This window comes from Notolabrus celidotus, chromosome 21 (assembly GCF_009762535.1).
Source record: "Notolabrus celidotus isolate fNotCel1 chromosome 21, fNotCel1.pri, whole genome shotgun sequence".
NCBI lineage: Eukaryota > Metazoa > Chordata > Actinopteri > Labriformes > Labridae > Notolabrus > Notolabrus celidotus.
Window position 1 is genome coordinate 27,148,053 of NC_048292.1, and position 22,972 is coordinate 27,171,024.

The following is a 22,972-nucleotide window of genomic DNA, read 5'->3' on the forward strand; positions in this document are numbered from 1 at the left end:
CAACAGCTACTACAACTATTATATCCATCTCATCACCATCATCTCCCTCTCTCTTATTCTCCTCTATCCCTCTTTCCAACTACAACACAGTCTCAGCAGATAGCTGTCTAACATGAGTTTGGTTCTGCTCGAGGTTTCTGCCTGTTAAAGGAAGTTTTTCCTCGCCGCTGTAACTAGCTAAATACTGCAAGGTGCAATGCTCATGGTGGATTAAGATGAGATAATATTGAGTCCTGTCAGTAAGAGGGGACTGGATCTTATCCTGTCTTGATGTTGGGTCTTTATTGATAATTTGACATAGAGTGGTCTAGACCTGCTCTGTTTGTAAAAGCATCTTGAGATAACGTTTGTTGTGATTTGGCGCTATACAAATAAAAAGTGATTGATTGATTTATTGATAAAAAGTAAGCCATTTTTTATTTCCCTGTATGTAATTAACACCATCATGTTTGGTTAAGCAAGTAGCCTTCCAAATCCTCTCGTGCCACCTTCCTTGGCATGAAACCTTCATTCATAGGTTTCTTGTGACTTAAATAAAAGGTCTCAGACTCCAAATATCAAAAAACATTTTTGCCTTAAATTCACTTACACGAATCTTTGGGCCACCTTTAAAATCAATGACAAATAACAACAGATCTACTGACATCATTTTCTTATACCTCTATGTACCAGACAGCAATGACTTGGATGTTTTAGATCTTTCAGGTCTGTAAGATAAAAAAAGAGAAGTCTAAAAAGTGACTTTTTTTCAAATAAGATATCACTGCTACCTAGTAAAACATCCTTGTACCTTCCATTTCTGCTTCAAAACACACAGATATGGGTCTTTTGACCAACTAGCAAGACAACTTCATAATATCTAAAGCCCAAATGGACAGTTGCCATGACACAAACGCCTGTCAAAAAGACAGTGAACTCTGGGAACAGGAACCTTAATTACAAGACAGAGCTTACTCCCATGAGTAAGTATCTCCCAGTGAGCTCATCTCAGCTGTCGGGTTCAGGGGTGTGCTGCTCCTTCAGCTGCGCAGCTGCTACCAACCGCTCTCTGCCCCTCTGGAGAATGAATTCACTCGGCCCCAGTTGGATTATCTTTCCACTACCCAGACACTCCTCTCCTTTGTAGAGCACGGCAAACTGGGGAACAGGGACAAACAGTGCTGAAGAAACATACACAAAGTCATACTCATACAGCCCTAGAAAGGTACTTCTTTTCATATAGCTTAGCTTTCCAATCTATGGAATAATAACGCTTTCAACAGCACAGGCTGAGGCAATTACATTGCACGTGGGTAACAGGTGTGTTAGTTGTTACCTGTCCAGGTGTCAGAGCTCTGATTGGCTGGGAGAGTGAAATCCAAATAGAGCCATTCATGTTCAGTGTCACTGTACATGGAGCTGAGAGACACAAACATGAGTATATTATTCTTCAGTTATTATTGTATTCTATTCATTTCCCCTTTTCCAATTCATTAGTGGAAAAGTGTGAATTTAAACCAACTCACTGAGTGGCATCTGGTGGATGAAGCGAAAATGACACTCCATCATCTGGGTCCTGGCAAGTTCAGGAGGCGGGTCTACTGCGAGCCAGTGAAAACGGTCTGTCTTCAACGTGTCACGGAAGAGAGCCGGGTGATTGGTAGTTGGAGCCTAATGCATTATAATACGAGCAATAATGAAACAGAAGAAAGTGGTAACCAATGTTGCACACTGCACACTGAAACACACGTAAATATTATTAAGCATTGCCCTCAAGGGAGAAATACTTGAAATAGATACAAGCTAACCACCCTTGCTAAAGATAATCAAGTTCCATGTTCTTTTATTGATACATTATTAAACAGTGCTTTGAGATAAGACAGAAAGCATTACCTACAAGTGCTTGGACAAATGTGTTGAATAAGAAAAGAAACGCATATTATTATTATTATTTATAAAATCTGCATTATAACTGGTTTATAACTGGCAGATTCATAATTTCACCAGCTGTCAACATGCCCATGTGTCCTCGGGCAAGAGACTTGCCCCATACCGGCCCCTCAAGCTGTGCCAGCTGTGTGTGAATGGGTTTAGGTCAGGGGTGTCAAACTCATTTCAGTTCAGGGGCCACACACAGCCCAAGTTGATCTGAAGTGGGCCGGACCAGTAAAATCATAACATAATAACCTATAAATAAGGACAACTTTACATTTTTCCCTTTGTTTTAGTGCAAAATAGTACAAGTATGTGCTGAAAATGTAATCAACTATCTTTCTACAAAAACAGTTCTCCATGATGAGTCTCATAGTGGGGCAGAACATTTTACTCTTTAAGCACTGAAACCTGCTGCAAACACCAAACAAGTTATCAATTCACCTGACACAGAGTGTCATTTTTACTGCAAAAGAACATAGAGATTATAATAATGAAGAAGGTAAAGTTGGCTATCCTGGACCCCTCAGCTCCGAAAGGAACTGTTTGCTTGCTGGACAGTGTTGTATGCAGGGGTGTTGTGCTAGTGTTAGTAGTTAGTGGATCATCTTATAGTGCTCTAAAAAGACTTAATGAATCTCAACCGGATTATGCAAACAGCAAGTCATCTATTTTCTCACTTTGAGAAAAAAGTCCCGGGAAAAAGTGTTGTTCAGGTGCGCTCCATCAGCACTATGATTGTATGCGACCCTCAGAGGTCAAATTTAAAATAGTAGTTACTTTTATTGAAAATTTGCAGTTAATGTCTAATCTGTAATTTTTTCACTTTGCAAAGTCGTTCTGTGGGCCGGATTGCAACCTCTGGCGGGCCGGTTTTGGCCCGCGGGCCGCATGTTTGACACCCCTGGTTTAGGTAATAATGTTGGGCACTTTACAGCAGCCTCTGCCATCAGTGTATCGATGTGGTGGGAATGTGGGAATGTTGCATATAATGTAAAAGTGCTTTGAGTGGTCAGAAGACTAGAGAAGCGTAGCATGAGTCTGGTTCTGCTCGAGGTTTCTGCCTGCTAAAAGGAAGTTTTTCCTTGCCGCTATCCGTCTCACCCCTATCATCTCTCTCTCTTTTCATCTGCTCTATCCCTCTTTCCAACCCCAACTCAGCCAAGGCAGATGGCTGGTTCTGCCTGTTAAAAATAAGATTTTCCTTGCCACTGTAACTAACTAAATGCTGAGATGAGAGGAAAGACTGAGTCTTATCTTGTCTTGGTGTTGGGTCTCTGTTCATAATTTAACATAGAGTGGTCTAGACCTGCTCTGTTTGTAAAAGCATCTTGAGATAATGTTTGTTGTGATTCTGTGTTATTCAAATAAAGCTTGATTGATTGAGAAGACAAGACAGATTCTTTTGTTATAACAAGCAAGAATGACATTCTTACCACAGAGACATCTCCAGTAGTAATGTCTTTATCAACAACAAACCAGGGGTCCCTTGTTCCTCCTATCCTTGCCCTTTGGCCTAGCGTCAGAGTAAACCAGCCTGAATGGACAGAAACACAAGGGGAAATGATGTGGGAATGGGCATGAAGCAAGCTATGGCTTCTTTAGCTTTTATTAGTTTGTACACATTTAGAAGACACACTTAAAGACACAGTGAGTGGTTAAGCAGAACACAAATATTTAAAGTTGGTTCATACTTTCAGTTTTATTTTGGGACTTTTTATGCTTTTAACTCAAACCTCTTTTAAATCATAGATTAAACCTTTTTTATATTCCACTGCCTTCCTATTTTAGCTTATTTTAACTCACTTTAAATGCAAATTTTAAATGTATTATTAATATTTTTCTAATTTTTCTTTTCTTTTCTATGTTTTATTATATTTGTGATTTTAATTGTGTTCTTTTATGCTTGTCTGAATGTTTCCAATGCTTTTAATCTTTTAATGTAAAGCACATTGAGTTGCCCTCATGTATTAAATGTGCTATACACATAAAGCTGCCTTGCCTTGCCTTGATTGAGTGACAGAACAGTGGAAGAAAGAGTGGGGAGTGGGAATTGGCCTAGATATGAGTTGGATAGGAGAAAGCCACCTGCTTCGAGGACTTTCGTCTCCCTATATGGGGCGTGCGACTTTAGCTGCAGCGCTAAGCTGGTACCTGTTAAGTTAGTATTAACTGCCCTGACTCAAAACTTATCTATTCAGTCTGGCTTTTATGTAGGGTTAAACAAATGTATTACTTTAATGTTTTATATTGATTTTAATGTTCTTTTATTCTTTTATCTATTTTAACTATTTGTTTTATTATTTATTTGCTCAACTTTATCAGTATTTTTAGCCTTATTTTATCTTCAACTCATCCCTACCCTTATTTATTTATTTTAAAGATTTATTTTTTATTATTTATTTGCTCAATTTTATTGATATCTTTAGCCTTTACTTTATCTTCAACTCATCCCTACCCTTATTTATTTATTTAAACTATTTATATTTATATTCATAATGTTCATTTGATGCTTTAATTTATTTTAATAACATGTTTTATTGTTGTTGGTGTGCATAAGTCTATATTCAAAATCCATTTTTGTTCTTTAATATGTCTTGCCATTATTTTATTTCAGCTTCTTTCTTGATTTCAGTGGCTGTGAAGCTCTTTGAACTGCATTTGATTTGTGTGAAAGGTGCTCTAGAAATAAAGCTTGATTAGGGTTGCAAAATTCTGTGAATTTCAAAGTTGGAAACTTTCCATGGGAATTAACGGGAATTTACTAGATTGAAGGTTGGCTCTTAATAGGGAACTTAAATATAGTTGGGGAGAATATATTTGAGCATAATCCTGACTAAAACAACCAGATTTCATTCAAGTCCAGTTGAATATCTCTGCTATTCCTCAATCACATGCACATAGCACACTGCTTACTGCAGGGCTATTGAGACCACGCCCCCTACATGCACTATAAATTCCTTCATCACATGAAGCACAGAGGATTTCTAGAATCCTGGACCACAATTTTGAGCCTAGAGCACAAGACTATTGAAGCCACACATTTGAGCCTGTGGACTACACAAAGTTAAGTAAGTGTTGATGATATTATGTGGTAATATATTTAATGTAATATAATTTTTATGTATGGGACTAATGTTTAACTTACAAATATCAATGGGTTGGGTCGGGGGGATGAGTAATATTTAAGTCAACATTCATGTTTTTGTTCTTCAATGAAAGAATTGATTGTTCAATAAAATATTTAACACTTGATAAAGTTCTACTTACAAATAAATCTGTTTTAATTGTATTATTTTGGATGGATGTCTGCTTATAACAAAAAAAATATTGATGCTTGGATATGATACCTTTCCATTAAATTACCCCCAATTCACAGTTCATTCACATTAATTCCCATGGAAAGTTTCCAATTTGGAATATTTCCAAAATTCCCCAGCTTAACTTCCCATGGAAATTTACCAGAAACATTCCAGAAATGTTCCACCCCTTTGCAACCCTAAGCTTGATTAATTGAACTATTGATTGATTATTGATGGCCATTCTGTTTGGTCTTTGTCACAACGTACTAGTGACATATCAGTTCTTCAATTTGTAACAAAAGCTTACAATTTGAAAACCCCTTACAACTATACCTTTGTGTTTCCCCATGACAGTTCCGTCCTCAATGGAGATAAGGTTCCCTGGTTTAGGCTCCAGATACTGCAAACAAACAAAGTAACAAACACATAAACAAAAACTAAGCAGAATAATTTTACATGTATATCAAACTTAATGAGCGATTTTAAACTAAAGGGAAGGAAAGGAAAGAAACATAGGTGGCTTTGTTCCAGGGTCCGGGAGGCAGACACCCTCTCTACTTTGAAGAGTAGGCTTCAAACTTTCCTTTTTCATGAAGCTTATAGTTAGAGCTGGATCAGGCTTGGACCAGCTCTTAGTTATGCTGCTATAGGCTTAGACTGCCAGAGGAATTGGCACGCTGACAACTTGGATCCTATCTCAGTTACTAACCATAGACCTTTCTGGAGTGCCTGAGCTCCCTTGTCTTGTAGGTTCCTCTGAGTTGCTGCCACAGACAGCCTGCTGCTGTGGACATTCCAGTGGCTACAACTACTACTACCTACATCCCTATCATCTCTCTCTCTCTTTTCATCTCCTCTATCCCTCTTTCCAACACCAACTCGGTCGAGGCAGATGTCTGTCTAACATGAGTCTGGTTCTGCTGGAGGTTTCTGCCTGTTTAAAGGACGTTTTTCCCATAAAGATTGATGGATTGATTGATTGATTCCAGTACCTATAAAAAACCTTGTAAATCCGGGTGAGAAAATGAGAAGAAAACAAGTCATATTTGCAAAACTGAAATGTGGGCACTTAGTCCTTACCTCCAAGATAAATTGTTCAAAGTTTCTCTTTCCAATGAAACAGATTCCCATGCTCTGGAAAAGAATCAGTGAAACCAGCTAAGTCAACATCAAGAGTTAACTGTAGCCTACCATGTAAATGAAACACATCATCATCTGCTCTGTAACTTACTACATACATGAATCAAATATCACTTTGATGGATCTGTGTGGATGTGTTTACCTCTTTCCGTTTCAGGACATGGTGAAATCCTGCCTCAGCAGCAATCTTTTTGACAAATTCCTTTGTAAGTCCAGCTAACGGGAAAAGGGTTTGTCGCAAGGCATCTTGGGAGATCTGACTAAGGAAGAATGTTTGGTCTTTGAGGGAATCTGCTCCTTTGTACAATCTGACCGCTTGGTAAAGGAGAGAAATAAATGATGAAAGCCAGTGAGCCATTAAAGTGGAGCAGAGATCGCAGGAAGGAGATAATAGGCTTGGGAAAAGGTGAAAGATTGAGGCTTAAAAGGAGGTTTTTATATATGGAGATGATGGTCGATTCCTTACGATTTCTAATCTCAAATCGATCTCTGAAGAGAGTTGTAGGTGGAGTTGTGTGCGCCTGTTGGAAGACCTCGTCATCTTCCTGTGACGTCCTGGCGTAGTGGCCTGTTGCCATAGCATCAGCACCTTAGTCAAAAACAGCACAACACTAATTACAAGACCTTTCCACACTGTGTTTGACATACATGAGAATTAATTTCATACTTATACCTCAAACTAGGGATGTAAGGAAACACTCAACCCACGATTCAATTTGAATCCCCATTTTTGGTTGACGAAAATTTAAATAACTATTATTTTATTTCAATTCTCAGATATGGACAGTTGCAATATATATTTGTTCTTTTATATTTCTTTGTAAATAAAGTCATCCTTTTTCATTTGAAGGTGTGTTGTAACTCAAATTAAACCACTGCACACTTTTTTTCAGCACCTTGTAAAAAATCTAAAATCACTGTACAAAAATACCTTGTTGGAAAATTTGAGAACAATTATAGAGAAATGGAAAGTGAACAATTCCCAAATGAAAGTATTAAATATTAAAACAAATAAGGTCAATCTCTTTAAATTAGGGATGTAAATTTCAAGTATTTTCCATGATCGAACATTTTGACAAAAATAATGCCAAATGTGTTTTTCCCCCCTAAATCAAATTTTCCTTCTTGACACAGTGTACAGTCATGGCCAAAAGTTTTGAGAATGACACAACTATTAATTTTCACAAAGTCTGCTGTTTCAGTTTTTATAATGGCAATTTGCATATACTCCAGAATGTTATGAGGAGTGATCAGCTCAACTGCAATTAATTGCAAAGTCCCTCTTTGCCTTGAAAATGAACTTTATCACCAAAAACACATTTCCACTGCATTTCAGCCCTGCCACAAAAGGACCAGCTAACATCATTTCAATGACACACAGGTGTCACACACATTAACACAGGTGTGGGTGTTGATGAGGACAAGGCTGGCGATCAATCTGTCATGATTGAGTGACTGGACACTTTAAAAGGAAGATGGTGCATGACACCATTGTTCCTCATCTGTTAGCCATGGTTACCTGCAAGGAAACACGTGCAGCCATCATTGCATTGCACAAAAAGGGCCTAACAGGGAAGTTTATAGCAGCGAGTAAGATGCACCTCAGTCAACCGTCTATCAAATTATCAAGAACTTCAAGGAGAGAGGTTCAGTTGTTGCCAAACAGGCTCCAGGGCGCCCAAGAAAGTCCAGCAAGCGCCAGGACTGTCTCCTGAAGGCGTTAAAGCTGCGGGATCGGGCCACCACCAGTGCAGAGCTTGCTCAGGAATGGCAGCAGGCAGGTGTGAGTGCATCTGCACGCATAGTGAGGCGAAGACTTTTGGAGGAAGGCCTGGTGTCAAGGAGGGCAGCAAAGAAGCCACTTCTCTCCAGTAAAAACATCAGGGACAGACTGATATTCTGCAGAAGGTACAGGGACTGGACTGCTGAGGACTGGGGTAAAGTCATTTTCTCTGATCAATCCCCTTTCCGATTGTTTGGGGCATCTGGAGGAAGGCTTGTTCGGAGAAGACCAGGTGAGCGCTACCATCAGTCCTGTCTCTTGCCAACAGTGAAGCATCCTGAGACCATTCATGTGTGGGGTTGCTTTTCGGTCAAGGGAGTGGGCTCTCTCACAATCTTGCCTAAAAACACAGCCATGAATAAAGAATGGTACCAGAACGTCCTCCAAGAGCAACTTCTCCCAACCATCCAAGGGCAGTTTGGTGATGAAGAATGCCTTTTCCAGCATGATGGAGCACCTTGCCATAAAGCAAAAGTCAGAACAAAATGGCTCGGGGAACAAAACATTAAGATTTTGGGCCCTTGGCCAGGAAACTCCCCAGATCTTAATCCCATTGAGAACTTGTGGTCAATCCTCAAGAGGCGGGTGGACAATCAAAAACCCACAGATTCTGACAAACTCCAAGCATTGATTATGCAAGAATGGACTGCCATCAGTCAGGATTTGGTCCAGAAGTTGATTGACAGCATGCCAGGGAGAATTGCAGAGGTCTTGAAAAAGAAGGGTCAACACTGCAAATATTGACTTATTGCATGAATTCTGTGTAATTCTCAATAAAAGCTTTTGATACTTATGAAATGCTTCTAATTGTATTTCATTATACCATAGAAACATCTGACAAAAACACCTAAAAACCCTGAAGCAGCAGACTTTGTGAAAATGTAATATTTGTGTCATTCTCAAAACTTTTGGCCATGACTGTATATTACTGACGGTATTAAACATCTACAGATCATATTGAGGTGTTCAAAATGTTAAACACGCTGAATATCAACGTGAGGAGGAGGCTTATAAATAATCTCTGGACGCATGGTCATAGAGTGAAGACTCAGACTACAACATGTGGATTTACTGCAACAGGACAACTGAACAGGATCAGATTTCAGACTCAGTGTCCAGTTTTCTCCTTCTTATTGAGAAAAATAAGCATGTGAACGTGGTCAGGTGTCAGCCGGGAGAGTAACCAGGTCAGAATCAGGTTGGTGGCTGAGATAAAAAGCTCTCGTGGAGACCTGTCACTCAGCTACAGCCCCCAGCTGAGCGTCTCCACTGTGAGCAACACCTTCAGTCAGCTGATTCTGAAACATGCTTTAAACTTCAAACACCTCCACTCAGCGAGTGACGAGAGAGCAGCAAGAGACTTCATCATGTTGAACAAGTGGAGTATAATGCAGATATTAAATAATATCCAGATACAAATGTTGTTGAATCGATTTTAATCCACCCTTATTTGTATCATTTTTAACCGTCTAGCGATATGTCCTTACATCCCCATCTCAAACTTTTTCCCACTGCTTTTATTTTGAAAAAAAATAACAAATGATCAAAAGAGATTCTGAACTACATATAATGAGTTTATACTAGAGTAAAAACATCCAATGATAACATACCCAGTGTGTTGACGGCATAATTGTGGAAGTGGTTGAACTTGATTTGCTTGTTGCACAGTATATCTGGATTTGGTGTCCTGCCCTTCTCATACTCCTTTAAAAGCTTACTGAAAAAAGCAGAGCATGAAAATATCATTCAGAATATTTAGTCACAAGGTGAAAGAGAGTTTGACATTTATGCATGCTAACCGAAAATTAGGGTTGCAAAGTGGTGAGAAATGTCTGGTAAATTTCCATGGGAAGTTAAGATTGGGAATTTTGGAAATATTCCAAATTGGAAACTTTCCATGGGAACTATGGGAATGAACTGTGAATTGAGGGTAATTTAATGGAAAGGTATCATATCCAAGCATAAATATTTGTTTTCTCATAAGCAGACATCCATCCAAAATAATACAATTAAAACAGATTTATTTGTAAGTAGAACTTTATCAAGTGTTAAATATTTTATTGAACAATCAATTCTTTCATTAAAGAAGAAAAACATGAATGTTGACTTAAATATTACTCCTCCCCCGACCCAACCCATTCAAAAATTAGCAAAAAAGCAGTTCCAACAAAGTCCCATTCAAAATGTTAAATGAAAAGAGCCCCTCTCCCTCAGACAAAGTCCCATTCAACATGCAAATAAAAAAGCATCTTCCCTCAAGCTTCTGAAGCCTAGCCTCTGCAGGATTCTAGAAATCATGTGTGCTTCATGTGATGGAGGAATGTATAGTGCATGTAGCAGTGTGCTATGTGCATGGGATTGAGGAATAGCAGAGATATTCAACTGTACTTGCATGGAATCTGGTTGTTTTAATCAGGATTATGATCAAATATATTTTCCCCAACTATATTTAAGTTCCCAATTAAGAGCAAACCTTCAATTTAGTCAATTCCCCCTTGGTAACATCATCCGTATACATGGCCTACATTTCCTGATGACATCCAGCTCTATATTTCCACCAAATCCATAACCACTGTGACACACTCCACTATCACTAACTGCCTCTCTGAAATTAAAACATGGATGCATACCAACTTCTTATCACTGAACTACGACAAATCCAGCCTCATGATCATCGGCCCCAAGTCCCTCACAAATCCCATTCCAAACTTCACTCTCACTTTAAATAACTCTACTCTATCTCCTGCACCTCACATCCGTAACCTTGGAATCATTTTTGACAGCACACACACCTTTCTTTTCAACACCACGTCACCCAGCTCACTAAAACGGCCTTCTTCCACCTCTGAAACATAGCCCGCCTCTGTCCATTCCTCTCTTTCTCTGCTGCATGAAACCCTTATCCACGCATTCATCACATCCCGTTTAGTTACTGTTACTGTAACAGCATCCTGTAAGGCACATCATCCAAAGTCCTCCATAAACTGCAATACATTCAGAACTCTGCTGCACGCCTCCTCACCTGCACCCGCTCCCGTGACCACATCACCCCCGTCCTCCAACATCTTCATTGGCTCCCTGTCCCCTACCCTACTGCATACAGTTTAAAATCCTCCTCCTCACCCACAAAGCCCTCCACCACTAATCCCCTTCCTACCTCACTGACCTACTCCACCACCAGGCCCCTTCCTACCTCACTGACCTACTCCACCACCAGGCCCCTTCCTACCCCCTGCCTACCTCACTGAAGCTACTCCACCACCAGGCCCCTTCCTACCCCCTTCCTACCTCACTGACCTCCTCCACCACCAGGCCCCTTCCTACCTCACTGACCTCCTCCACCACCAGGCCCCTTCCTACCTCACTGACCTCCTCCACCACCAGGCCCCTTCCTACCTCACTGACCTCCTCCACCACCAGGCCCCTTCCTAACTCACTGACCTCCTCCACCACCAGGCCCCTTCCTACCTCACTGACCTCCTCCACCACCAGGCCCCTTCCTACCTCACTGACCTCCTCCACCGCCAGACCCCTTTCTTCCTCACTGACCTCCTCCACCACCAGGCCCCTTTCTACCTCACTGACCTCCTCCACCACCAGGCCCCTTCCTACCTCACTGACCTCCTCCACCACCAGGCCCCTTCCTACCTCACTGACTTCCTCCACCATCACTCTCCTTCCCATAACCTGCGTTCCTCACACGCCAACTTCCTGTCCCCACCTCACAGAACCAAGCACCAAACCTAGGGGGACAGAGCCTTCTCCATAGCCGCCCCCACCCTCTGGAACTCACTCCCCTCCCATATCCAAAACTGCTCTGACCCTTCAGGTATCAAATCTCTTTTAAAAACTCACCTTTTTAAGTTAGCTTTTCATTTGTGATTATACTGTTGTTTTGTTTGTTTGATCTATGTTCCTTCTTCCTTGCTTGTATTGATTTTAACAGTTGTATAGTGTCTTTGAGTTTCTGAAAAGTGCTAGATAAATGAAATGTATTATTATCATTATTTATTATTATTATTATTTATTCACATAAATTCATGTTAATTCCCATGGAAAGTTTCCATCTTTGAACATTCCCAGAGTTTTGCAAACCTACTTAAAGTACCTGAAAACTTCGTGCCAGTACTCTTTCACGTAAGACACTTGATGGAAGGGGATGTCCAGGATCTGACATACTTTGTAGGCGTCTTCACAGTCTGTCTCTGAAGTGCAAACCCCCTCCTCATCCAGGGAGTCCCAGTTCTTCATAAAAACTCCTGTTACATTATAGCCTTCATATAAAGAATACAAATACATACACTTACATACATCTCCTTTTGACTTGTATATTTCCAGTGCACATGTTTTAAAAGCACTAGTTCATTGAACATGAATGTGCTCAGGTATGTGGTGTCATAAGAGTTGTTCCTCTCACCTCTCCTCTTCAGTAACAGCGCCGCTACAGAGCTGTCTACGCCCCCAGACATGGCGAGCACGACATGACGAACAAAACTCATGTTTTCACCTCACAGCCCTTCCATCAACATATTACAACTACAACAAGAGCTTAGATAAAAAGTCCACAGACACCTTCCTACTGGGTCCTGCTGCAGCTGCTCACGGGGCAGACATGTTTTCGGTCCGTTCAATAATACTGTCCGACTAACAACATGCTCCAGTCCGGAACTATTGTGCTGGAGGGAGCCGCTTAAGTTGTTACACTGTTATGTATCGCGGAGCTCTCACTTTTTAGAGTTGCTGACCAAATATTAAGGTTAGTGGATTATAAACCAAACATATTTAACATATTTCAGGTTATTTGACGACTACTGTGTTGAGAAGTTATTGAAATTGAACGTCAAACTCTTTTTTTCATTTTCTGTCAGGGTTAGTGGTCAGTGCACATGTCCAGTTTCAAGCGAACAACTAAAATCTATGGCTTCTTTAACACATTATTATTTTGGTCAAAGATGAATAAGGATTTGAAATTAGAAAAAAAAAAAAAATTGGCTAAAAATGTCTATTTAGCCACTTTCTATCTTTATTAGAGTGTTGTGTATACAGCTCAACAACAGGGATTTGTTTTAAAAATGCAATAATCTTTTTTCAGTGAATCACATGATTTTTCCCATGAAAAATGTCCTTCCTGGGTAACGGAAATGGATTTGAAAATTAATTAAAATATCTATCATTCTTGTCATTTAAAAGTTAGTAGATGACTATAGTTAGAGCTCAACAAACAAATGTTACAATGTTAAAATGTTACAATGTCATTTAGCAGACCCTTTTATCCAAAGCGACGTACATACGAGAACAAGAACAACACAGGCAAAGATGTAGACAAGAGGAAACAAGATCAGTAAGAGTAACAAAGTGCTTCAAGTCCATTTGGGTGCAGGTACTGCCAAGCAGTGTAAAGACAATGCACAAAAATAAATAAGAATTTTTTTTTTTTTTTCAAAATAAGGAACAATCAACAATTAACATCACCACAATAATGACCAAAGTACCAAGTGCTGGGTCACTCAAGACCTGAACACAGATTCCCAGAGTATTTGCTGTCGCCAAATACTGCTCAGAAAACAACATTTTCTTTTTTATTCAATTTTCTATTTATTTAAGTTCAAGATAGATTTATACAGCACATTCTCAAATTATCACTTTTTTTTCACAAGAAAAACAAAAACAAAGAGGACAGTTTTGTCATTGTGTTTTTTGATTTGCCGTTGTGTTTTTTGATTTGCCGTTGTGTTTTCTGATTTGCGGTTGTGTTTTTTGATTTGTCGTTGTGTTTTCTGATTTGCGGTTGTGTTTTTTGATTTGCCGTTTTGTTTTCTGATTTGTCGTTTTGTTTTCTGATTTGTCGTTGTGTTTTCTGATTTGTCGTTGTGTTTTCTGATTTGCTGTTGTGTTTTCTGATTTGCCATTTAGTTTTTTGATTTGCCGTTGTGTTTTCTGATTTGCCATTTTGTTTTTTGATTTGTCGTTGTGTTTTCTGATTTGCCGTTGTGTTTTCTGATTTGTGGTTGTGTTTTCTGATTTGCTGTTGTGTTTTCTGATTTGTCGTTGTGTTTTCTGATTTGTCGTTGTGTTTTCTGATTTGCCGTTGTGTTTTTTGATTTGCCGTTGTATTTTCTGATTTGCCGTTGTATTTTCTGATTTGCAGTTGTGTTTTTTGATTTGCAGTTGTGTTTTCTGATTTGCAGTTGTGTTTTCTGATTTGCAGTTGTGTTTTCTGATTTGCAGTTGTGTTTTCTGATTTGCAGTTGTGTTTTCTGATTTGCAGTTGTGTTTTCTGATTTGCCGTTGTGTTTTTTGATTTGCCGTTGTGTTTTCTGATTTGCCGTTGTATTTTTTGATTTGCAGTTGTGTTTTCTGATTTGCAGTTGTGATTTCTGATTTGCCGTTGTGTTTTTTGATTTGCCGTTGTGTTTTTTGGATTTGGAGTTGTGTTTTCTGATTTGCCAATGTGTTTTTCTGATTTGCCGTTGTGTTTTCTGATTTGCCGTTGTGTTTTCTGATTTGCCGTTGTGTTTTCTGATTTGCCGTTGTGTTTTCTGATTTGCCTTTGTGTTTTCTGTTTTGCCGTTGTGTTTTTTGATTTGCCGTTGTGTTTTCTGATTTGCCGTTGTGTTTTCTGATTTGTTGTTTTGTTTTCTGATTTGTCGTTGTGTTTTCTGATTTGCCGTTGTGTTTTCTGATTTGTGGTTGTGTTTTCTGATTTGCTGTTGTGTTTTCTGATTTGTCGTTGTGTTTTCTGATTTGTCGTTGTGTTTTCTGATTTGCCGTTGTGTTTTTTGATTTGCCGTTGTATTTTCTGATTTGCCGTTGTATTTTCTGATTTGCAGTTGTGTTTTTTGATTTGCAGTTGTGTTTTCTGATTTGCAGTTGTGTTTTCTGATTTGCAGTTGTGTTTTCTGATTTGCAGTTGTGTTTTCTGATTTGCAGTTGTGTTTTCTGATTTGCAGTTGTGTTTTCTGATTTGCAGTTGTGTTTTCTGATTTGCAGTTGTGTTTTCTGATTTGCCGTTGTGTTTTTTGATTTGCCGTTGTGTTTTCTGATTTGCCGTTGTATTTTTTGATTTGCAGTTGTGTTTTCTGATTTGCAGTTGTGATTTCTGATTTGCCGTTGTGTTTTTTGATTTGCCGTTGTGTTTTTTGGATTTGGAGTTGTGTTTTCTGATTTGCCAATGTGTTTTTCTGATTTGCCGTTGTGTTTTCTGATTTGCCGTTGTGTTTTCTGATTTGCCGTTGTGTTTTCTGATTTGCCGTTGTGTTTTCTGATTTGCCTTTGTGTTTTCTGTTTTGCCGTTGTGTTTTTTGATTTGCCGTTGTGTTTTCTGATTTGCCGTTGTGTTTTCTGATTTGTTGTTTTGTTTTCTGATTTGTCGTTGTGTTTTCTGATTTGCCGTTGTGTTTTCTGATTTGTGGTTGTGTTTTCTGATTTGCTGTTGTGTTTTCTGATTTGTCGTTGTGTTTTCTGATTTGTCGTTGTGTTTTCTGATTTGCCGTTGTGTTTTTTGATTTGCCGTTGTATTTTCTGATTTGCCGTTGTATTTTCTGATTTGCAGTTGTGTTTTTTGATTTGCAGTTGTGTTTTCTGATTTGCAGTTGTGTTTTCTGATTTGCAGTTGTGTTTTCTGATTTGCAGTTGTGTTTTCTGATTTGCAGTTGTGTTTTCTGATTTGCCGTTGTGTTTTTTGATTTGCCGTTGTGTTTTCTGATTTGCCGTTGTATTTTTTGATTTGCAGTTGTGTTTTCTGATTTGCAGTTGTGATTTCTGATTTGCCGTTGTGTTTTTTGATTTGCCGTTGTGTTTTTTGGATTTGGAGTTGTGTTTTCTGATTTGCCGTTGTGTTTTCTGATTTGCCGTTGTGTTTTTTGATTTGCCGTTGTGTTTTCTGATTTGCTGTTGTGTTTTCTGATTTGCCGTTGTGTTTTCTGATTTGCTGTTGTGTTTTCTGATTTGCTGTTGTGTTTTCTGATTTGCTGTTGTGTTTTCTGATTTGCTGTTGTGTTTTCTGATTTGCCGTTGTGTTTTCTGATTTGCTGTTGTGTTTTCTGATTTGCTGTTGTGTTTTCTGATTTGCCGTTTTGTTTTCTGATTTGCCGTTGTGTTTTCTGTTTTGCCGTTGTGTTTTCTGATTTGCTGTTGTGTTTTCTGATTTGCCGTTTTGTTTTCTGATTTGCTGTTGTGTTTTCTGATTTGCTGTTGTGTTTTCTGATTTGCCGTTGTATTTTCTGATTTGGAGTTGTGTTTTCTGATTTGCCGTTGTGTTTTTGGGATTTGCCGTTGTGTTTTTTGATTTGCCGTTGTATTTTCTGATTTGCCGTTGTGTTTTTTGATTTGCCGTTGTATTTCCTGATTTGCCGTTGTATTTTCTGATTTGCAGTTGTGTTTTTTGATTTGCAGTTGTGATTTGCACTTCAGGGCCACCGTAAAGGACATTCAGAAATCCAAATATGTAGATAAAAGTATTTCTTGCATATATATGTAAATAAGCTTAGTGTTGTGACTATATTTGTGGGTATCATTGCAAATATCTACACAATTATGCCCCAGTACATAATCAATGCTTTTATTAAGATTTCTGACATTTTTAGAATATTTTTGGACTTAGATTTTAAGCCCGGACGTTCTCCAGGAAGGACAGTTCTGTATTTTTGAACTCAATTGCTCCTTAAATTAGATTTTTTTTATTGTAAAAATTCATATGAGTAGGTAAAGTGGAGAGAGTTGAATAATGTAATGTGGTATTTTTAAATCTTTATATATTTTTAACATTATAATTATGCTTTGGACAACAGAAATGAAATGCCATGTCTTTGACTCATATCTTTTGTAATTTTTCAGAAGATAAATGAGAGCCATGGCAGTAGATGAGACATACCATAACATTAAACTAATGTTAAAACTGTATGCCTGTATTATTGTCATAAAGTGTAGATTTTATGCAGTCCAATATAGTGGCTACACAATGCATATTTGTATCCTCGATATTGAAATGTGTGTGCCTAACAGATGGGGGAGGTGTCAGCAGATTTAATCACCCTGGATCTGCTAAGAGAAGCCAGGGAGACAGTGAGAAGCAGCCCGCTGGGTGTCATCAATACTCCCATGATCCCTTGGTGCCAGACTACCCTGCCTCTTCACATTAACTGCAAAATCCACATTAAATTGGAGAACATGCAGAGAACAGGTTAGAGAAAACTACCAAGAATCCATGTCACTTCATCTCAAAGAGTGATTCTCCAGTGATGTTGCATGCATACATAATATTTATGTTCAATTTAATCAACAGGGTCATTTAAGATAAGAGGAGTAGCCAATCAGTTTGCCAGGCGACCCAAGGGTGGTCATTTTGTCACAATGTCTGCTGGGAACTATGGGAAATCTTTTGCTTATGCCTCAAAGCATTTTGGATCAAAGGGCAAAGTGGTAATGCCAGAAACTGCTCCAGTGTCCAGATCCATCCTCATACAGGTAAAAGGGTATTTACTGACTGACAGAAATGAAGTTGATAAAAAATGTCTTCATGTAAAGTTAGATCAGGTTGTAAAAGTCTCATCTTCTCATCCAGAGTTTTGGTGCTGAGGTGGAGCGAGTTCCAACTTCCTGTCTGATGAGTGTGGTTAACCGCTGCGTGCAGGAGGACAGCATGACGTTCCTACACTCATATGATGACCTGGATCTTATAGCAGGGCATGCCAGGTACAATACTCAGCACTGACCGGGAAATTGGTTTGTTATTTAGTGGATAAAAAAGGGTGTTAGAATATTTTTACAGTGAAATATTTCATTCTTTTAATGTGCCTCAAATCAATGATGAATGATGGAGTCTAGTTTATAATGTATGGGGTGTTGTTTGTAAAGTTGTGCACATTGAAAATAACAGCCACAATTCTTCACACCTAGCTCCAAAACATCATTAAAACGTAGTGAGAATTTTTTACATTTATTTTGTTGTGAAAAATATATTGAAGTTACAAACACTGTTAAATCCAAATGCTAAATCTAAATCTAAATGTTAAATATGAATCTAAATGTTAAATGTCAAATATAAATGTTAGAAATAAATATAAATGTTAAATCTAAATGTTGAATGTTAAATCTAAATGTTGAACGTTAAATGTTAAATCTAAATGTTAAATCTAAATGTTGAATCTAAATGTTAAATCTAAATGTTAAACCTAAATGCTAAATGTTGCTCTGTGATTCTAAATATTAAGCTGTTATGCAAATTCACACTGTCGCCAAGCGGAAATGCCAAAATAAAAGCTTCATAAAGCGATACAGATTTAGCAATAGCAACTTAGCTTGTCCGTATCATAGACTGGGTCGTAAATCATGTAATGGCCTCCAAAACTGCCTTGCCAACATTCATACTGCGGGCAGTCCGGCTAGCATTCTATAGGAGTCAGTACTGACACACTTTGGTCAGGATATCTGTATCGCCTTATGAAGCTTTTATTTTGTTAATAGAGGCGCCATTTAACATTTATATTTGTATTTAACATTTAATATCTATAGATATTTAACAATTTGATTTAACATTTAACATTTAGATTTAGATTTACCATTTGGATTTACCATTTAACATTTAGATTCATATTTAGCATTTGGATTTAACATTTAGTTACAGCGGATAGCCACCTCTATTTTAAATAATGCCTCACACCCTCTGCAACATTTAACATTTATATTACATTTATATTATATTTAACATTTATATTTACCATTTGGATTTAACATTTAGATTCATATTTAGCATTTGGATCTAACATTTAACATTTATATTTAACATTTAATATCTATAGATATTTAACATTTATATTTAACATTAATATTTATATTTACCATTTGGTTTTAACATTTAACATTTATATTACATTTATATTATATTTAACATTTATATTTAGCATTTGGATTTAACATTTAGATTCATATTAAGCATTTGGATTTAACATTTATATTTAACATTTAATATCTATAGATATTTACCATTTATATTTAACATTTATATTTATATTTACCATGTGGTTTTAACATTTAACATTTATATCACATTTATATTATATTTAACATTTATATTTAGCATTTGGATTTAACATTTAGATTCATATTTAGCATTTGGATTTAACATTTATATTTAACATTTAATATCTATAGATATTTAACATTTATATTTAACAATTATACTTATATTTACCATTTGGTTTTAACATTTAACATTTATATTACATTTATATTATATTTCACATTTATATTTACCATTTGGATTTAACATTTAGATTCATATTTAGCATTTGGATTTAACATTTATATTTAACATTTAATATCTATAGATATTTAACATTTATATTTAACAATTATATTTATATTTACCATTTGGTTTTAACATTTAACATTTATATTACATTTATATTATATTTAAATTTATATTTACCATTTGGATTTAACATTTAGATTTATATTTAGCATTTGGATTTAACATTTATATTTAACATTTAATATCTATAGATATTTACCATTTATATTTAACATTTATATTTATATTTACCATTTGGTTTTAACATTTAAAATTTATATTACATTTATATTATATTTAACATTTATATTTACCATTTGGATTTAACATTTAGATTCATATTTAGCATTTGGATTTAACATTTATATTTAACATTTAATATCTATAGATATTTAACATTTATATTTAACAATTATATTTATATTTTCCATTTGGTTTTAACATTTAACATTTATATTACATTTATATTATATTTAACATTTATATTTACCATTTGGATTTAACATTTAGATTCCTATTTAGCATTTGGATTTAATATTTATATTTAACATTTAATATCTATAGATATTTAACATTTATATTTAACAATTATATTTATATTTACCATTTGGTTTTAACATTTAACATTTATATTACATTTATATTATATTTAAATTTATATTTACCATTTGGATTTAACATTTAGATTTATATTTAGCATTTGGATTTAACAGTGATAGTAACTTAAAAATATTTTTCACAACAAAATTAAATGTGCAAAAGATCACAAATATTGCTCTAAATGTCATAAAAGAATTACTTTAAAAAATTCACGCTGCGTTTTCATGACGTCTTGGAGCTGAATGTGGAGAACTGTTATTGTTACTGTTATTTTCAGTGTGCACAACTTTACAAACGGCATCCCATAATAACGTCTCATCAGTAGCACACAAAATGTCAGCTCAAATCAACAGTGTAGGTTGATTGTGTACAGTATGTGTTTGTGTTTGTTCAGTCTTGGTATGGAGCTGCTTGAGGTGATGCCTGAGCCTGATGTGGTGGTGGTCTGCTGTGGTGGAGGGGGTCTGCTAGCAGGAGTAGCTGCCGCCATCAAACTGTCAGGCTGTGATAAGACCAGAATCTATGGAGTGGAACCAGAAGGAGGTAACAGGAGAACAGAGGAGTAGAGATATGACTTGATGTTTTACCTGCACATGAAGCTGAAAAATGCAGCGAGTTTAGCAAACTCTGACATCATTTTGACTTTTTGTATCTTGTTGAACTCAGCATGCACAATGTACAACAGTTTCATTGAGAAGAAGCCAGTGGGCATGGACACCAAGAGTATTGCCTCAGGACTAGCACCACCTTTTGCAGGTAACAGACAGGAAGTTCCTGTTGATTTTTCTCTGCATTGTTTTAGAGTTCCAGAACTTTCTCCAGTTAAACAAAGAAAAAACTGAAATGATTGTTTTTGGAGGAAGAGAGGTTAAAGGTTACTGCTCAGCTCCAATCTGCACAGATGAAATGTTCAAACCAAGCCAGAACCCTTGGTGTAGTCTTAGACTCAGACCTTAATTTCAGCAGCCACTTTAAAACAATTAAAAAGTCAGCCTACTATCACCTTAAGAATATATCAAGGATTAAAGGACTCATGTCTCAGCAGGATGCAGAAAAACTCCTCCATGCATTTATCTTTAGCAGACTAGACTACTGTAACGGGGTCTTTACAGGACTCCCTAAAAAGTCCATCAGACGACTGCAGCTCATACAGAATGCTGCTGCTCGAGTCCTAACAAGGACCAGAACAGTAGACCACATCACTCCAGTTCTTAGATCTCTACACTGGCTTCCTGTCTGTCAGAGAATAGACTTTAAAATCCTGCTGATGGTTTATAAAGACCTGAATGGTTTAGGCCCAAAATACATTGCTGATCTGCTGCTACTGTATGAACCACCTGGACCTCTGAGGTCATCAGGTACTGGTCTGCTTTCAGTTCCTAGAGTCAGAACGAAACATGGTGAAGCAGCGTTTAGTCATTATGGACCACATATCTGGAACACACTCCCTGAAAGCTGCAGGTCTGCTCCAACTCTCACCTCTTTTAAATCAAAGACTAAGACTTTTTTATTTACCTCTGCCTTCTTATCTTAGCTCATTTTAACTCACTTTAAATGCAAATGTACTTTGATATATTTCTAATTTTCCTTTTCTTTTCTGTTTTATTATATTTGTCATTTTAATTGTGTTCTTCTTTTATGCCTGTATGAATGTCTCCAATGCTTTTAATGTTTTAATGTAAAGCACATTGAGTTGCCCTCGTGTATGAAATGCCCTATACAAATAAACTTGCCTTGCCTTTTAAAATACTGATTATGCAATTACTTTTGCTGTACTAGAAATGGCTATTACCTACATACACAGCTTATTTAAGCCTATGTTGCAGCTAGGGTTGTTAATTGCATCACTTTTCCTTTCTTTTTTCTTTGCATTCCAGGCACACTACCCTTTGAGCTGTGTCAGCGTTATGTAGAGGGGATCGTCCTTGTGACTGATGAAGAAATAAAGAAAGCAGTTTCCGTCCTCTACAGTTCTGGACTTGTAGTAGAGCCATCAGGCTCTGCTGCATTTGCTGCCATCTTTAACGACAAGATTCCAGAGCTGGAGGGAAAAAACATTGTGTGTATCCTCAGCGGGGGAAACATTGGAAAAGATGAGCTCGTTCATTTCCCAGGCTGACAAAGTAAACCTTAAATGACACCAAGTTTCCTATTAGCTCCTTCCTTCTGACGTATTGGCAGTTTTTCTCCTAATACTGCAGCTATAGTATAAAGTATAAAGTGTATTGTAACATGATATTTGAGATGGCTTGAGATAGATTGGGTCATCTTTTGATATTTGAAGCAAAATAACTAAGATATCAATATAAATTTCATTTTTATACAATGTTGTTTTCTCTAGTTTATTTTAAAGCAGACTTGTGTTAATAATCACCTCAGCCTCATTTCAGTGTGTGCAATTGTGAAGATAAGATAGTAAATACTTTACTGATCCCTGGGGGAATTAGATTTTTGCAGCAACACAGACACAGTAACACAGGGGTGTCAAACATGCGGCCTGCGGACCAAAACCGGCCCGCCAGAGGTTGCAATCCGGCCCACGGAACGACTTTGCAAAGTGAAAAAATTACAGATTAGACATTAACTGCAAATTTTCAATAAAAGTAACTACTATTTTAAATTTGTCCTCTGAGGGTCGCATACAATCATAGTGCTGATGGAGCGCACCTGAACAGCACTTTTTCCCAGGACTTTTTTCTCAAAGTGAGAAAATAGATGACTAGCTGTTTGCATAATCCGGTTGAGATTCATTAAGTCTTTTTAGAGCGCTATAAGATGATCCACTAACTACTAACACTAGCACAACACCCCTGCATACAACACTGTCCAGCAAGCAAACAGTTCCTTTCTGAGTTGAGGGGTCCAGGATAGCCAACTTTACCTTCTTCATTATTATAATCTCTCTGTTCTTTTGCAGTAAAAATGACACTCTGTGTCAGGTGAATT

At 37.3% G+C, this 22,972-nt stretch overlaps 2 protein-coding genes across 2 annotated transcripts; one reads left to right on the top strand and one right to left on the bottom strand.

Annotated features, from left to right (window-relative positions):
• Positions 1-334: 334 nt before the first annotated feature.
• trmu (tRNA 5-methylaminomethyl-2-thiouridylate methyltransferase) lies at positions 335-12,800 on the bottom strand. The gene is made up of 11 exons (XM_034674045.1): positions 12,554-12,800; positions 12,245-12,410; positions 9,747-9,853; positions 6,820-6,942; positions 6,496-6,668; positions 6,294-6,347; positions 5,547-5,613; positions 3,348-3,448; positions 1,506-1,650; positions 1,316-1,398; positions 335-1,137 (listed from the first exon to the last, which is right to left on the bottom strand). Exons 1-11 carry the CDS (start codon positions 12,633-12,635, stop codon positions 988-990), a joined length of 1,251 nt encoding a protein of 416 aa, XP_034529936.1. The 5' UTR covers positions 12,636-12,800; the 3' UTR covers positions 335-987.
• On the top strand, positions 12,762-22,171 carry srr (serine racemase). Its single transcript, XM_034674046.1, has 7 exons — positions 12,762-12,892; positions 17,140-17,317; positions 17,420-17,601; positions 17,699-17,829; positions 20,421-20,569; positions 20,693-20,782; positions 21,904-22,171. The coding sequence occupies exons 2-7, from the start codon at positions 17,140-17,142 to the stop codon at positions 22,143-22,145; spliced, it is 972 nt and encodes a 323-aa protein (XP_034529937.1). The 5' UTR covers positions 12,762-12,892; the 3' UTR covers positions 22,146-22,171.
• The last annotated feature ends 801 nt before the right edge of the window (positions 22,172-22,972 follow it).

Excerpts from the sequence above, each read along its gene's own strand:
- trmu (XM_034674045.1), bottom strand. The coding sequence starts at position 12,635 with ATGAGTTTTGTTCGTCATGTCGTGCTCGCCATGTCTGGGGGCGTAGAC. Across the intron at positions 6,943-9,746 it reads TTATGCCGTCAACACACTGG|GTGCTGATGCTATGGCAACA; the intron begins GTATGTTATCAT and ends TTTTTGACTAAG. Across the intron at positions 6,669-6,819 it reads TCGATTTGAGATTAGAAATC|CGGTCAGATTGTACAAAGGA; the intron begins GTAAGGAATCGA and ends TCCTTTACCAAG.
- srr (XM_034674046.1), top strand. The coding sequence starts at position 17,140 with ATGGGGGAGGTGTCAGCAGATTTAATCACCCTGGATCTGCTAAGAGAA. Across the intron at positions 17,602-17,698 it reads CCAGATCCATCCTCATACAG|AGTTTTGGTGCTGAGGTGGA; the intron begins GTAAAAGGGTAT and ends CTTCTCATCCAG. Across the intron at positions 20,570-20,692 it reads TGGAGTGGAACCAGAAGGAG|CATGCACAATGTACAACAGT; the intron begins GTAACAGGAGAA and ends TGTTGAACTCAG.